Here is a 17,256-nt window from a genome sequence, read left to right on the forward strand (position 1 = left end):
CTCCAAAGGAAAAATGCTAAGTAGAAACACCAAAGTCATAATTTATGGATACATATTTTTTGTGAAGTGATACTTTTTTTTGCTAATTACACATAATAAATTTCCACTTAAGTTTTCCAAAGTTATATGATTAAACTCGACTTCCTCTCTCTCTCTACTTCCCCCTCCCAGAGCTGGCAAATGATTTGATTTGGGTTATATATGTATTATTTCCATATTGTTCATTTTTCAAGTGAATAATCATATAAATTTAATCCCCAAAACATAAACCCAACTAATAAGCAAGTGAAGAATGGTAAGCTTTCATCTACATTCCAAATCCAACTGTTCTTTCTCTTAAGGTGGTTAGTGTTCTTTGTCCTAAGTCCCTCAGAATTGTCCTGGATCATTGTATTGCTGAGAGTTGCTAAGTCTATCACAATTGCTAAGTGCTAAGTTGCTAAATGATACATTCTTTATCATGGGGAGGGGAGGGAGAGACAGAGATTCCTGGGAATTTGTATGTAACCAATATACAAATAAGTTAATAATAACCAAAAAAAGTAAAAGGGAAATATACTACAATGCAATCTATAAAAGTACTAAATACAAAGAGTGGTTTTTAAATTGTACCAACCAATTGGATTAAAAAATTATCATTATTTTCAGGCAACAATCCTTAGTAAAAATCATCCATCAGTTTTCATGGGCATTTATTCAAATGAACAACTTAATGGTATAAAATGATTTTTAAATTCAAGTCCACTCTTCATAGTTCCTAAGAACTATATATAAGGGAAACATCTTCAGCAAATAAGCACTATTTTTCAGAGCTCTCCAAAGAATAATAGGATATCCTCAGGAAACATATTTCTCATTCAGCAAGGTAAGAAATATTTCTTTCAGTAAACTAGTAGTTCTCTGAGAAGAGAAAACTTACTAAGTAATGACTCTGGCATGCAGGAAAAATTGGATTTTAGTCAAACATAGGTAAGGCCTTCTTTTCAGGGAGAAGAGGCAGTCAGTTTTTTTTTTAAAACCCTTCACTTCTGTGTATTGGCTTAAAGGTGGAAGAGTGGTAAGGGTGGGCAATGGGGGTCAAGTGACCTGCCCAGAGTCACACAGCCAGGAAGTGTTTGAGGCCGGATTTGAACCTAGGACCTCCCGTCTCTAGGCCTGGCTCTCAATCCACTGAGCTACCCAGATGCCCCAGTCAGTTTTTAAAAACATATTTGCCAAGTATTTAAATCTGTAAGTTTTTGTCAATAGGTATTTTTGAAAGAGAAATAACATATAGTTTAATACAAATGGGAATTATAGAGAATGGGAGATAGCAATGGCACATATTGTTCTCATTTTTAAGAAGGGGGAAAATGGATTCTAGGCATAAAGACTGGTGAACCTGACATTATTCCCAGTAAAATTCAAGAATAGATTATTAAGGAGATTGATTCAAGAATCTGATGCTAAATAGATATGTCTGACTAATGACATCAAGGATGCCATCACTGAGACCAAATTTAGGATTATACATGTTTAGTGTTGGTGAAAGGAATATGAAATTTAGGATTATTCATGTTTAGTGTTGGTGAAGGGAACATGAGTGGAAGGCATAACCATTTGAGTGAGAGCCTGCAGAGAAGTGTTTTTTTTACAAATTCAAGACAAAGCATGTTTGTACATTAAGCAAAATCTGAAAATTATATTCCTCTAAATGTGAAGACCACACCTTTTTCTTGGATACTTTAAATCTACATTGTCCCATTCACCATTAAAAAAAATCAATGACTCAATGAAGTCATTGGATGAAGAGAGAAAACATATTTATCAAATTTAGAGATGACAGAAAGCTGGAGAGGAAAATGAATACTAGATGAAAGAAAAATGCTATAAAAATACCTTAGGATGCTGGGATAATGAGTCAAATCTGACAAAATAAAATTTAATAGGTACAGATGTAAAGGTTCTAAAAATCAATAGCCCAAAGGCAGAATGAGGGAAGCTTTGCTTTACAGAGTCCATGTTGAAAAATGTGTGAATTTTAGCCGGCTGAAAGCTAAACAGTAATTAGCAGTGTGGGTTGGCCACTTAGAACACTAATATGATCTTAGACTTCAGGAATAAAAGCATGGTTCTCAGAAAAAAAGTAGGGAAAAATATTATTGTATCTGAGACCAGATATGGAATATGTTGTTCAGTTGTTGGCATTCTGTTTCAAATGGGTTGTTGACACTGGGGAATTGCTGAACAAGTTATGGCACAGAATGTGATGGAATACCAGTGTGCTGTAAGAAATGATGAAGGGGACAGTTTTAAAAAACAACCTGGGAAAATTTGCATGAACTGATACAAAGAGAAGTGAGCAGAACCAGGAGAACAATCTATATAGTAAAAGCAATATTGTAAAAACAAGTGACTTTGAAAGACGAATTCTGATCAACATGATGACCTACACCATAATTCCAAAGGACTCATGATGAAACATGGAATCCATCTCCAGATGGAGACCTGATGATCTCAGAGTACAGATTAAAGCATATTTTTTCTCACTTTTTCTTGCTTTTTTTTTAGTGGGGGGAAACATGGCTAATGTAGAAACTTGTTTTTCATGACTTTACATATTTATAATAGGCTTTTTTCTTGCCTTCTTATTAGGTGGGAGAGAAGACAAGAAGAGGGAGAGAATTTGAAATAAAAATGGCCACAAACAAAAAAAGAACAAAAAAGCCTACAGACTTAAAAAAAACAGAAAGTTTAAAAAATTTGATAATTTAGAGTATGTATGTTTTCCTCTGAGGAATAGGGGTAGAAAAAGAAATTCTTGCACTTGATGCCGAGCTAGATGAGATGTTCCTTAAGATTCATTGTGGTGGTCCCATGCTTCTTGTTAGGAAAATCTGGGTTCAGGAACTGCCTTGGTCTCTTACGAGATGTCTAACCTTAGGCAAATCACTTTACCTTTTTGTGAAACAGTTTTCTCATTTATAAAATGAAGGCATTAGACACAATAGGCTCTGAAATCTTTTCTAGCTTTAAATGAATGATCCTTTGATTTCTGTGGGCCTTAATTTCCTTGCAAAATGAAACACTGGTCATGCATTCACATGGTGAAATTAGCATCCAGAAAAATTTTATGGATTTATTGTAATGTTCATCATGCAGAAGACTAAACAGAAATTATTTAGGCTTCCCTGAAACCTTCAGAAATCTTAGCATTGTAGATGACAACTCTATACCAACAATGGTGATTTTTGTTACCTGTATAGAGGTATTCAGGAAGATAAGCTGGCTGGACTGTGAGTGTCTTGGCTTCACTCATCTCTCTGGTCTGCAGAAGTACTGATGCAATAGAATGAAAATTACTATTACAAGAGAGAGCAATGAGCAGGTGGAGAAGCAGCTTTTTACTGTGTTCAAAGACTTCAGGCCGGTAATGGTCCAAACCTGGAGGGAAAAGGGAAAAGGGGAAAACTCTTTGAATAAACATATTTTTAGTCAGTTTAGAGATGACAGAAATAATAAAAATTCCAGTGTTAGTCATGGCATCCACACCTAAGGGAACATGAAGGGTAGAAGGTTTGTAGTTTTCTCATTTGTGATGTGAGTTAACAATATAAAGAGTGAGATTCAAGAAAAATGATATGCCTTATGTTCCCCACCCCAGCATCTTGGAGTAAGGGTAGCTAGGCTCTGCTCCTTAGCCCTTCCATAGCATTTGTTATTGCTCATCCTTCCTTTCTTCCCCAGTCTCCATGACACTGCACTTTCCAGATTTTATTGCTGATTCTTCAGCCTTCTTTGTCTCTTTCTCCTCCACCCCACGGCTAGACATCCTCCTCTCTCCACTCTTGCTGCCTATACTTTCTCCATCTTATACAATGATCCTGCCTTATGACTTCAACTAATCACCTACTGTTTATTCCTGCAGTCAGAGATGATTATTATTTTAACAGACTCACTTTATATTGGCTCATTCTATAATAAACAGCATTATAATAGCTATATTTATATAGCGCTTAAAGTCTAGCAAAGCATTTTGCAAATGTGATCTCCTTTTACCTTCACAATAACTCTGGGAGGTAGGGATTGTTATTATTATACTCATTTTACAGATGAGGAAACTGAGGTAACATATAAGTTAAGTGACTTGCCAAGGGGCACAGAGCTAGTAAGTGTCTAGGACTGGACTTGAACCATGTCTAGTCCTCTATTCACTGAACCACCTACTTGCCTTCTGATATTATCACAACCTTCTAAGGTATTTGGAATTATCATTTAATTGTGGGTCTTGATATTAAGAGGAAAACCTAATGGTCAATGGAATGTGATAGTCTCTTAATAAAGAATGGGAACAATGAAATTTGAAAAGAATACTAGTCAAATTCCATTTTTTGGTGATCTTATATTACCCAGAGATATTATGATTCTTCTAGGATCAAGCCTTACCTAAGAAGACGGCATGAAGTAGTAAGGGTAGATGAAGGGCCCAATCTTCTCTCACACTGTGATCCACAACCATTTCAGTCATGAAAATAACAGCAATATTGCACCTGATCAAAAAAATTACAAAATTGGAGATAGAGGAGGTAAATTTACTAATGGATTACTAAATTTTAATGAAACTAAAACCTCCAAGTGCTCTCTAAGTTAGCGTTATTAATTGACTGATAAACATTTATTAAACCCCTACCATGTTCCGGGCCTGTGTTAAGTGATGGAAATACAAAGAAAGACAAAAGACAGAGTTCTTGTCCTTTAGGAGCTCGAAGTCTAATGGATGAGACAACATATAAACAAGCACATATGGACAAGATTTATACTGGATAAAAGGAGAATTAATAGAGGGAATGAAAAATCATGGAAGACTAGGAAAATCTTTTCATAGAAAGTGGGATTTTAGATGGGACTTGAAGGAAGTCAGGGAGGCCAGGAAGTAGAGATGAACAAGGAGAACATTACAGAAATGGGCAACAGTCAGAGAAAATGCTCCAAGTAGGGACATAGAACACGGGGCCTCCACTCCAAGATATAGCTTCCATATTGATTTATTCAATTTCAGTAACATTAATTAAGCATCCATTTGTCATGTGCCAAGCTCTGTGTTGGTTCTGAGGATGCAAAGACAAAACCTAGCAGACCATGCCTTCCAGTAGCCTACATTTGGATAAATAAAATACAAATAAATAAATATGTATATATATTTATGGAGAAATAAGGTCCAATAACTGGGAGTGGGGAGAGCATAGATCAGAAAAGGCATGTGCAGGAGGAGGCATGTAAGCTGAGCCTAGAAGGAAATTAGGTTTTACAAGACACAGAAATGAGGAAGTAGAGCACACAAAGGTATGGAGGTGGGAGGTGGGGTACTGTGAATGAGTAAAAACAGTTACACGAACTTGATAGGAACATAGAATGTATAAGGGGGAAAAATGTGAAATAAGACTGGAAAGATAAGCATTTCCTGAAGTTTTTATATACAGAGAATTTATTGGGTGGTGGGAATGTGATGTGGTAAGGTAGATAATGATCATAATTAATAATAATAGTAATAAAAATAATAAACATTTACATAAAACTTGAAAGTTTGAAAATATTACCTCGTTTTTATCCTTACAACAACTTTGAGAGGCAGGTGCTATTATTATCCCCATATTACAAATGAGGAAACTGAGGCACTGAAGTTAAGTGAGTCGGTCCAGGGTCATACAGCTAATATGTGCCTGAGGTTGCATGTGAAGTCAAGACTTCTAGACCTTAAATCCACACACTATCTACTGTGCCACCCAGCAGTAGAAATGCAAGTTTCTTTTCTTTCTTTTGCTTTAATTTTGGAAGCCCCAAGTAATTATGATTTGTGGCTAAAACAATTTTTAGAGAAAAACCAGAATGGGCCAGACATGTTTTATGTTTATAGTCAGGATAAGAATATATTTTGGCTGTTATAAATCCAGCAAAGACATGGAGAATTAAGAGTCTATTATGATGTGACTGATTTTAAAGATCAACTTTTTGGGGCCCAAAGTAAGTTCATTAAGATCCTCTGGAAGAAAAGACCAATCACACTAGGATTCCATTATACATCACTAAACAGTGAGCTCACCTATGAAGTGGTCCCCGAGGAGTGATAGTTTCTGGGAGGTAGTCAACCAGGGGTGCCCAGCATCCTCCAGTACAGGGCATCGGCAATGGCTGTGGCTGTTTGGTCTCTGTGATATTCAATAACCATCCAGTATATGGAGAAATTGGATCATCTGCAATGAGAGAGAGAGAGAGAGAATCATGCTTCATTTCCATCAGGGAAGATGCTCCTTTTTTACTACTTAATAGTCAAGAAATAAATTGAGGACTTGTGATTTCTTCAGTGTGGGAACTCTTTCTCTACGAACATAGATTAATAACCCATATATGCCTAATAGGCTTATAGAGTTCCCTGAGGCTCAAAGAGACTAAGTAACTATTCCATGGTCATATAACTAGTTTATGTCCCAGTTGTGATTTGAAATCAGATTTTCCTGACTCCAAATTCTGTCCTCTCTCCTTTATATTATACTCCTATTTATAAAATGCTGCTGTTCTTCATTTGTTTCACTCATGTCCAACTCTTCGTGACCCCATTTGGGGTATTCTTAACAAAGATACTGGAGTGATTTGCTCTTTCCTTCTCCAGCTCATTTTAGAAAGGGGAAACTGAGGCAAACACAGCTAGTAAGTGTCTGATCTTGATTTGAACTCAGGTCTTCCTGATTCCAGGCCTGGTGCTCTGTCTACTTTGCCACTTAGCTGCCTTTCCTCCCCTTTATTACTTGCTATTTAAAAGAAAATCTGTAAATTCCACAATAGTTACAAGGAATTCCGACTGTTCAGAATAGTCAATCCAACCAAAAATTTATCAAATATCTTTTAGTCACTTAACCCCTGTTTCTCAATTTCCTCCTCTGTAAAGTGAGAGTTAAATGATAAGATTATTTCTTCCAGCTTCTGAATTATGATTCTTGTGATCCTCTATGTAAGGTCTTATGTTAGGTCCTAGGGATATAAAGATAAAAAACAGTACATAGCTTCCTCTCAAGGAACTTACAATATAAAATAAAGGAGAGGGAAATCACATTCTCTCTCCCTTTTTATATCGTGCATATATATATACATATATATTACTCAAAATATGAGTTAAGGTAGAATGATTAGGGTAAAAGAGAGATACAATCAACTAATCAGTATTTTCTAAAGACAAGAAATATTGGAAGAAGGGAGAAATAATGGAGTGAAGCAGGTGATCATAGGAAAGGCTTTATGGAGGAGATGGCACCTGAGCCAGGCTATTAAAGAGAAGTATTTTAAAAGGCAGAGCCTATTCTGAAGAATAGCTTATACAAATATATGGAGACTAGGAAGCTATTACAATAGTTCAAAGGTGGCCTATTTGGGGAAAGTTAGTTGGCAGAGAGGATAGAACACTAGACTTCAAGTCAGAAGTACCTGGGTTCCAATCTGGCCTTGGATAATTCCTAGGTAGTTGACTCTGGTCAAGTCACTTAACAATGATTGGTTAGCCCTTGTTGCTCTTCTGTTTTAGAATTAATACTAAGACAGCAGGAAAGAGTTTAAAAAAAGTGGCATATTTGGAAAAAAAACCTCTTTGGAAAGAAGAAATGTTATGAAGGTAGAATCAACAGGTCTGTGGCAACTGATTAGATATAATGGAAGGTTTAGAGAGAAGAAGGAGTCAGAAGTGACTGTGGTCTTGAGCCAAGGTGACCAAGGAGATGAGTCCTTGCCTCAACAAAAATAGGGAAGCTTAGGGAGGAACAATTTTAATCTGTCTGTCTGTCTGTCTGTCTGTCTGTCTCTCTCTCTCTATGTATCTGTCTATCTCTCTCTCTCTGTCTATCTATCTCTTTCTGTCTATCTATGTGTCTATCTGTCTATCTCTATGTATCTATGTATCTCTCTCTCTCTATGTATCTATGTATCTGTCTATCTCTGTCTGTCTGTCTATCTATCTATCTATCTCTCTCTCTCTGTCTATCTATGTATCTATCTGTCTATCTCTATCTATCTATCTATCTATCTATCTATCTATCTATCTATCTATCTATCTATCTATCTATCTATCTATCTACCATTTGCTCTGCAGTCAATGGAGTGGATGAGATCTCTTAGAAAGAGAATATATAGAAGAAGAAAAAGACATAGCTTTGGAACACTCAAACTCAGGGATCAGCAGTTAAAATGACTTAAAAAAATGCAGTCAGACAGAAAGGAGATTGAGGAGAGAAGTGTCTTGGAAGCCAAGAGAGGAAGAGGGAGTATCTAGGACAAGGATTCCTAACCTGATGTTTGTGAACTTTAAAAAAATATTTTGACAACTATATTTCAAAATAATTTGTTTTCTTTGCATTGCTACATATTTTATTTTATTTATTTAAAAACATGAATTCTAAGGAGGGATCCATAACACAAAAAAAAGATTAAGAACCTCTAGGAAGATCTAGGAGCTGGGGACAGTCAATAGTGCCAAAGGTTGCAGAGAGGTTAAGAAGATGAATAACAAGAAAAGGCCACTGAGTTTGGCTATTAGGAGGTCATTAGTGACCTTGGAAACACAACTGAATTCTCCTATCTGGGCAATATGAATAAAGTTGCATAATTTATCCTTCCTTTTCCAGGCTGGAAATGTGCCCTGGGGAGTCCCAGACGCAAGCTGTCCACATTTTAAAGACTGTAGCTGAATTATTTTTTTCTTCATTTTTAATAGTGTACCTCCTTAATCATAAAATAGGCAGTAAAAGGATCTTTCAAAATTAGAGCTTAGACAACACAGCTGTTTGTGTTAGGAAACTCTACTAATGGGTATGTTTTTGTCACTCAGATTAGTTATTCTAGGGGATGTTGGAATAAAAAATGCCAAACTCAAATTTACTGAATCAGCCAGACATTATGAAAGGAGGTGCTTACTGTATGTAATTAACTAGTGCAATGAGGGATGAGGTTAATAGCATTCAACTCTAAATTGATTTGGGAAATAAAGGCAACAAATTAGCAGCTGTATTTCAATTCAAAATTCACTCAGCAAAGGATTAATAGGAGAGTTGTTGAGCTCAGCCCAACATAATACTTCATTCCCTAGCTCAAAGGCCATGTATAGTGATCAAACAATACCCTAAGGTATAGTGTTCTATACTTTACAAAGACATTTCACTAAAGACTAGTGTTCTATAATTTACATGAATATTACTTCATTTCATCCTCTTAAGAGGGACCCACTTATCATGTACATTTTATAGATGAGGAAACTGAGGTTTACTTGCCCAAGACCATGCAGTTAGCAAGCACCAGCCCTTCTACCTTGGAACCAATATTTAGTATAAATTCTAAGATAGAAGGAATGGTCTTAAAATATTTCATAAATCCTAGTTAAGAACCCATTACAGGGAGAAATGGATTGTATTAAAAGAATGCTACTAAGTCTTCTCTAACCCTGTGGATTCCACTTGGAATAAAATGAAACAATACTGGGTCATTGAGACTTTAGCAAATTGAGGGTAGAGCTGAGTTGGCTAAATTATGCTTCATCACTAACTCTGCATCATATCCTTAAAGGGTAGCTAGAACAAAATGGTGGAGAAGCACCAAACAGTAAGCCTTCTGAGATTCCTAGAACTTTCTCATACATGGTGGGATGGTGTAGTGAGAAGAGTACAGAACCTGGCACAAACTACATGAGCTCTGGCAATTCCCTTAAAGTCTGAATGGAAATTTCTTCATCTATAAAATGGGGATGACATTACTTGTACTACCCACCTTATGGGACTGTTTCAAGGCAAGCACTCTGTAAGCCTTAAAGTGCCATTGAAATGTGAGTTCTTAATACTAGAACAATGATTAGAATTTTAATTTCATTATCACTGAATGGCTTTAGCTGGGAGCTTAGGGCGTTTCTGATAGATATGAGGTTGGAGAGCTTATAATAATTTAAAATACAGTTCTCAGTCCTAATATTCTGATTTAATGAATGTTTACTACACAATGATTCTTGTGACTTATAGTGACAATGTCAAATAAATTTGTCTCCTGGTATTCCAGGAACAAATTTAGATGCCCTACTTCCATTTTCTACAGAATTTTTACAAATTAAAAACCTCCCAACCTAATGGTCTATGTAAAGAACATAAAGGATTTCACATTTATAAGAAAAAATAAGAACATAAAGAGCATGAAATGACAATTTATGTCTTGTTTGAATTATAGTGACTTCTACTCTGATAAGTACTTTTGTGAATCTTTTTCCTTGGAGCCAGTAGAGTTAGGTTAGTATAATGGCATAATTATTACCCTGCTTTTTATTTGAATTACACAAAGTCATTTGACTAGTAACTGTTAAAGTGTGTGAGGTTTTTATATAAGAGGGCTCTTACTAGGCAGTTTAAGTTTTGAGTATTTTATCTATTACCTCTTGCTTCTCTAGTCTATGTCCTGGGGTCCCACAGTATATAGATACACATCATTGGTGACCCAAAGATTTAAATGAAATCATATACTCATTGGTCCTTTAGTCCAAAGTACTAAGGTATTCATGTCATAAAATTGCTCAGAAATTGGAACATCCTCTTCAGCTATATTCTGCTGTGTTAAGCCCACCATGATGCAGGAAAGGTGGTCTGGTACACGAGGATTTATCTTTTTATAACTCAATTTTTCCTACCTCAAAATATCGATTCAAGTAGCCTACCACCCAAGCAAGACTTTTCTTTCGCCAAAAACTCTATTTTTCAGAGACCAATTGCCCAGTCTTTGGATTGCCTTTTTCTCTAGCTTATTGTCTTCACTTTTGGTTATTTAGTACTTGTCCCAGTGGTGACCTGGGCTATCAAGAAGGGGCCATGTACAAATAATAATAATAATAATGAGAATAATAATGAGAAGAAGAAGAAGAAGGAGGAGGAGGAGGAGGAAGAGGAGGAGGAAGAGGAGGAGGAGAAGGAGGAGAAGGAGAAAGAAGGAGGAGGAGGAGGAGCAGAATTAGCACTTACTATATGTCAGGACCCACACTAAACCCTTTATAAATATTATCTCATTTGAGCCTCACAACAACCCTGGAAGGCAGGTGGTATGATGAGTCCCATGATGGTGAGGAAGTGGAGATAAAGGTTAAGTGACATGCCTAGGGTCACATATCAGTTCATTTTACTATAGTTTGAGTGTATCTCTTATAAAAAGGAGTATAAGGAAGGCAATTTATTTTTACTTTTTATTTTTAATTAATTATTTGATTTAGAATATTTTTCCACAGTTACATGATTCATGTTCTTTTCCTCCCCTTCTCCCTCTTCACAAGGAAGGCAATTTAAAACAAGGATAAGTCAGAATTTAAGTATTTCAGCATCTATGGATTTCAATCATTCCTTTCTCTTACTATCCTAGATGTTAGAGAATTAATGCACATTAATTCAGAGAACAATGACAACACAAATACTTGGTTATCAAGTTTCCGTAGTTTTTATTTCCTACCAGCTTTCCTAATTCCCCCAGTAAAACTATGTTTTGTTTTATTAATAGAATTTAATTTACAGGAGGACAACTCTGTGTTCATGATTTATGTTAAAGCAGGAATAACTGATCCCCAGATCCTCTTTACTAATCTCTTTGGCACTTAGATATGCTATTAGGTCTGTTATTTTGATCCAGCTTTTCTATCATGAGAGGACAAGTGCTACTTTGTACCCTGGCACCTAAAGCAGAAGCCTGGGGCTTAATAAAATAAAATGCCTTCACTCTTTTGTTTGTCCATCTGCCCAAATTTCAAGAAAAATAATACTGCAAATTTATCTCTGACCTCAAAAAGATTTTAGCTGTTAACTGATGCCTGACATGGCCAGAACCAGCACTAACGCAGAGAGATTTAGGTGAGTTGGGTTTCCACAGGCCAGGACAGTCTTGCAAATGGATATTTTAAAAACCATTTAACAAACTGCAAAGTTTCTTCTCCCCCTGCAATTTGTCAAATTTTCAGCACCCGCATCATGTCAATAATACATTTTTCTATCTGTGAGGAAGAAGGTCATGAATAGGGCATCCTGATTAAGAACTCATATTAACCAGCACATTAGGTGATAAAGCACTTTACATTCATTATGCATAAAGCAAGGACCTGGGCAGGACTCTGAATTTTAATTGGATGTCTTATTTCCCCATAGCCCTCAGGCTGTAAACCCTGTGTTGATGGCAAGAGTAAGTTACTGGTCACACCATATTTGTGGTGTCATAATAATAAAAATATTAATAACTGGTATTTATATAAATGTTTTAAAGTTCTCCAAGTGCTTTACATGCACAATCTATTTGATCCACCGTCACAACAACCTTACAGTGTAGATATTAAGATATTCCTGGTTATTAGTATTATTATTCCTCTTTTATGGATAAGGAAGTAAAGACTTATAGAGGTATTACCCAGGGTCCCATAGCTAATAAGTGCCAGAGATAGGATATGAAGCCAGAGGAGTTAAAATGGAATCTAAATCCATTTATGAGACCCTTTTCATTCTCTAGCATTTCACATTTTCATTTTAACAGATTCACCAATTAGTACTTACTCTTGTCTTCATCATAAGAGCCTCCGGAACTATTGCTGTATCTTGATTCTAGCCGAGTGTGGGCTCTGATGACATTACTGAACCTTCAAACACAAAAATAACCTTCATTTTAAAATGCTGCATAATTAATAACATTTAAAGATTATTTAATCACTCTTGAGGACGCTTCTTTCAGATAACATATCCCTGACTGAATCTGAAGTAATATCATAGAGATCCATGCAAAAAAAAATTCATATTTTTTTCCTTAAGGAGGCTGTTATAGGCACCTCCACTAATTTTCATTGTATTTATTTTAAAAAATACATTTTGTACATGCTTATTTATTTTTAAATTTTCATTTATTATTTGTTTGTTACATTAATGTATCCAGTTATTGCCCTTCTCCCCATATTTATTTTGTCTCTCTCAATAGAAAACAAGCACTGTGAGGGGGCAGGGACTACAGATATCCCTTCCACATCATGACTTTCCCCACTGCAGTTTTGCTATATTGCTGATCAAAACAAGAAATTAAATGGGAATTTTTGGGGAGTTTTGCAGAAGCCGTAGGTGAAGGCTAGCAGATGACACAGAAAAGAGTGTAGGAAATGCATAAAAGATATATAGAGTACTATAAACACTCCAAAAAAGGAAAAGAAAAAAATTAGACTTCTCTGGTATGAAGGGAGGGTCAAAAAATTTTTACAAGAATTTTCCAGAACATGGAGGTGCTGTACCCCTAACCCCCACAATGTGGAAGAGATACCTGTACTTCATTTTTGCCTTAGTGTCTCCAGCATTGAGCCCCATGTGTAGCACATAGAAAGTGTCTCATAAATAATAAAAATAATAGCTAGCATTTTTATAGTGCTTTAAGGTTTTACCATATGTTAGATATTTGACTCTCAAAACAACTTTGTTACTATTGTTATCTTCATTTTATTGATGAGGAAACTAAGGTAAAGAAAGGTTAAGTGACTTGCCCAGGGTTACCCAGCTAGTAAGTAAGTATCTGAAGCAGGATCTGAACTCAGGTCTTCCTGACTCGAAGGTCAACTCTCTCTCTACTATGCCATCTAAGTTGTTAATCAAATGGTCAGTGGATGATTGCCCTTTTCACAGCCACATGCTCACAGTGGGAGTTTTCTTAATGCTTATTTCTCAATGCCCATAGTCTTTCAAGTTTACTATGGAACCCTGGCAAATATGCTGACCATAATGAAATCTATAGTGCAGGTTTAAGAGAAGAAGAAAAAAATCTTGGTATATCAAGTCTTGGACCATGTCCCCTTGACTTTGCTTCACTTGGCCTGAGGCTTTTCAGGAAATAGCTGCAGTATGCAGGTCTAATTACAAGGGGAAGCTTTCTTCCATAGTCTCTTTCCTGGGGTTAACAAATAATAACAGCACTTTGGATTCATAAAGTACCTTCCCTCCTCAGAGCTCAAAGGGATTTCACAGCTAATATTAGGTTTATGGTTACAACAAACCTACAAGGTAGAGGATGGGGATGGGCACCATGAATTTGTATCTTATATAATGGGAAACAGACACAGAGAGGCTTTGTTTTCTTCTCTGTATGCATCTGGCACAATTACCTGGCAAATATGGGACTGTCCACAGAGCACACCTGGCTAATCTGAACAAAGGTGGCTTTTAAAAAAACCCTTGTTTTAATGTGATTGGCTAAGCACTCCTGGCTTCCTTCACCACACTGTGGGGCCACCTTCTGTTTACCTCCCCTTAAGAGGAGTGGAGGACACTGGGATGGAGCAGTCACTCGGCTCTGTTCCTGTGTGCATGGAGAAAGAGCAATTTCCTGTCCCCTTCCTTCCATCCAAGACATCTTTGAGAGATCTGATGTCAGGTTAATAATGTCAAAACAGTATGATCTATGCCCTAGATACTAAGCTAAAGAAACGACTACAACAACTTTGGATTTTTTTCATTCTTTCTCAAATAAAAGTAGCAGCTTCTCCTCTGACGCCAATCAAGATTTTCCCAGCAACTTTGTACACTTTATACATTCTTTCCTGTCATCTTTTTTTTTTTGAGTTATTACTTTCTAGACCTGGAAAACAAAACATCTGAGATATCTGCTTAGTTTCATAATATAGTATTCTAAATCAGGCCATGCAATACTTCAAATTAGACCAATTACTTATGAAACTAGAATAGTGGCAAACTTCTATTACCTTGTGAAGAAATTCTTTAATTATATTTGTGCTGATAAATAGCAAAACTATAAACAACATGTGCTGAGCCCAGACATCATTTGGTAAAGCACAAAAACAGTTCAATGAAAGCACTCCACATCTGGCGATTTCCATGGGCTTGCAGCTTCTGCTGACTTAGTAAATAATCAGCAAAGAACTGTGACATAAGCTGCTCCTCCCCCCCCTCCCCCCATAACTCTATCAAATCTTATTTGGAGAGCTGGAGAAGAGATGTGCTACAGAATGAATGACCGATCTTCTTCCTTTCCCTTTTTTAAGAGACTTAAGAGCAGGCTTGAGTGGGTGTCAGATTTTGTTTACCTAACAGGATTCTACCGTGATTATAGTCTGCTCCAGAAAAGGAAAGATGAAGACTAATGAACAGTGCCTGGCATAGAATGGGTACTCAATAAATGTGGGTTGAGTTCAATTAAATTAAATGGATAGGAAACTCTTTGAGAAGGTTTGGGAAGGTCTGATTTAGTGTATGTCAGTTATACATACTTGGTAAAGGAAAAAAGAAATCTAGATTCCAAATGGCAACACTATTTTTACTCTTCTCTTGGGCTAAAGAAATCAGTTTCAGTCTGGGTTGGGAAGGAATTTTAAGAAAGAAGTAGATCAAATGCCAATTTTATATTTATACATACAGAAATAGTCATATTTATAAGTGTGTAAAAACATAGAGCATTAGGAAATATATCATTAAATAGTTATGTTTAAAGAAATCTGTAGGTATAAAATATTTTCCTGATTTCTTTTTTTAACTCTTACCTTCTATCTTAGAATCAATACTGGTGGATTAAAAAAACAACTAAATTTCAAATATGTTCTAGCCATTCGGTCTCCATTGAGATTCTAAGTACTTTCAGGAGCAGCAAATAAAGAAGCCCAGAAATGAAAGATGAGACAACATAAAATTACTATTCAAAGGAGTCTCGTCATACTCAGGCAAGTGTCCTGTTGATTTTATAGATTCTGTATCAAAATGGACATTGATGAGTTGGGTCTACAAATCTGGGACTCCAGGGCCTGATTCAGAGTTCTCTCCCTAAGTAATCCTGAAAACATCATTGGTCTTTCCATGGCTCCATTTCCTCTAAAGGGAAAAGATGCCTCTGTTATCTGGGAGGAAAGTGCATGGAAATTTCCCAGGTGCAAATAGTACAAATGAAAGTAAAGAAAGGCCAATGGAAGGAGTAGATATGTGCCCAGGGCATGTAACTCAGTTACAAAATTCATTTAAGCAATAATTAGAAGTATTAGACTAAAACAAAAACCAAAACCAGGGAAGGATACAAAGAGCACTCTTCTCTTAGGCTATGTGGAGTAGCCTTGTTTTGAAAACAAAAACAGAAACAAAAACAAAACAATAACCTATTCTATATCATTTTATTATGATGACGAAATTTAATTTTCTAATACTTCACACACATTTCTACAAAGTTTTCCTCTGATGCCTCACTGTGAATTGGAGGTAATCTTGGGTTCTGGAAAATTAAACCAGTGGAACTCGAGCTCTGGCAGTTCTTACAAAGCTGGACATATATGGAGGTGGTGAATGGTCTGCATACCTTTTATCTTGGGATCAGGGTAGCTATGTTTGGAGAGACTTAACACTAGGTTGGCTGCAGTGTTTTAAGTTTTTCCATCATAGCAAATCTGAAAGACCATCTAATAGGCTGTTGAGGGATTGTACTTACACTAATGAGATTATGGATCCTCAAACTATATATACAGACACAAACAAAATGTAGCTGTTCTGTTATTTCAGTTGTGTCCAACTCTTTTTTTTTTTAAACCCTTTCCTTCTGCCTTAGAACCAATACTGCGTAGTGGTTCTAAGGCAGACGAGTGGTAAGGGCTAGACAATGGGGGTTAAGTGACTTGCCTAAGGTCACACAGTTAGGAAATGTCTGAAGCCAGATTTGAACCTAGGACCTCCCATCTTTGGGTCTGGCTCTCAATCTACTGAGCCACCCAGCTGCCCTCATGTTCAACTCTTTATGACATCATTTGGGACTTTTGTGGCAGATAATGGACTAGCAGATACTGGCAGATATTTGCCATTTCCTTCACAGCTCATTTTACAGATAAGGAACTCAGGCAAATGGGGTTAACTGATTTTCCCAGGGTCACATGGCTAATATGTGTTTGAGGTTGGATTTGAAATCTGGTCTTCCTGGCTATAGGCCTGGCACTCTATCTGCTATGCCACTTAGCTGCCCTGAACATGTACATATATATATACACACACACATATATATGTATATGTATATGTGGATATAGGCAAATTAATATATAATTTTTTAATGGGAATGATGATTGCTAACTAGAAAGGCTATCTGTAAAGAGTCTCTTGCTCCTGACAATAAATGACTTGTCTCTTAAAGGACTATATGATATTAGTTATTATTATCATCATTATTATTCAATGATCATGAATGCTCAGAAACTCTGGCCCTAAAGTGATGATTATATCTCTT

The 17,256-nt window shown here is 36.4% G+C and overlaps 1 protein-coding gene across 1 annotated transcript in view; it reads right to left on the reverse strand.

The window, feature by feature from the left end:
- FRY (FRY microtubule binding protein) overlaps nt 1-17,256 on the reverse strand; it is a 322,040-nt gene that overhangs the window by 85,261 nt on the left and 219,523 nt on the right. Inside the window, exons 36-39 of the mRNA XM_044668276.1 lie at nt 12,573-12,655; nt 6,080-6,230; nt 4,426-4,529; nt 3,238-3,423 (exon numbers count right to left, since the gene is read on the reverse strand). Coding sequence (XP_044524211.1) covers nt 3,238-3,423; nt 4,426-4,529; nt 6,080-6,230; nt 12,573-12,655 — 524 coding nt within the window. The remainder of the gene's footprint in view (nt 1-3,237; nt 3,424-4,425; nt 4,530-6,079; nt 6,231-12,572; nt 12,656-17,256) is intronic.

This window comes from Gracilinanus agilis, chromosome 3, assembly GCF_016433145.1.
Source record: "Gracilinanus agilis isolate LMUSP501 chromosome 3, AgileGrace, whole genome shotgun sequence".
NCBI classification, from domain to species: Eukaryota; Metazoa; Chordata; class Mammalia; order Didelphimorphia; family Didelphidae; genus Gracilinanus; species Gracilinanus agilis.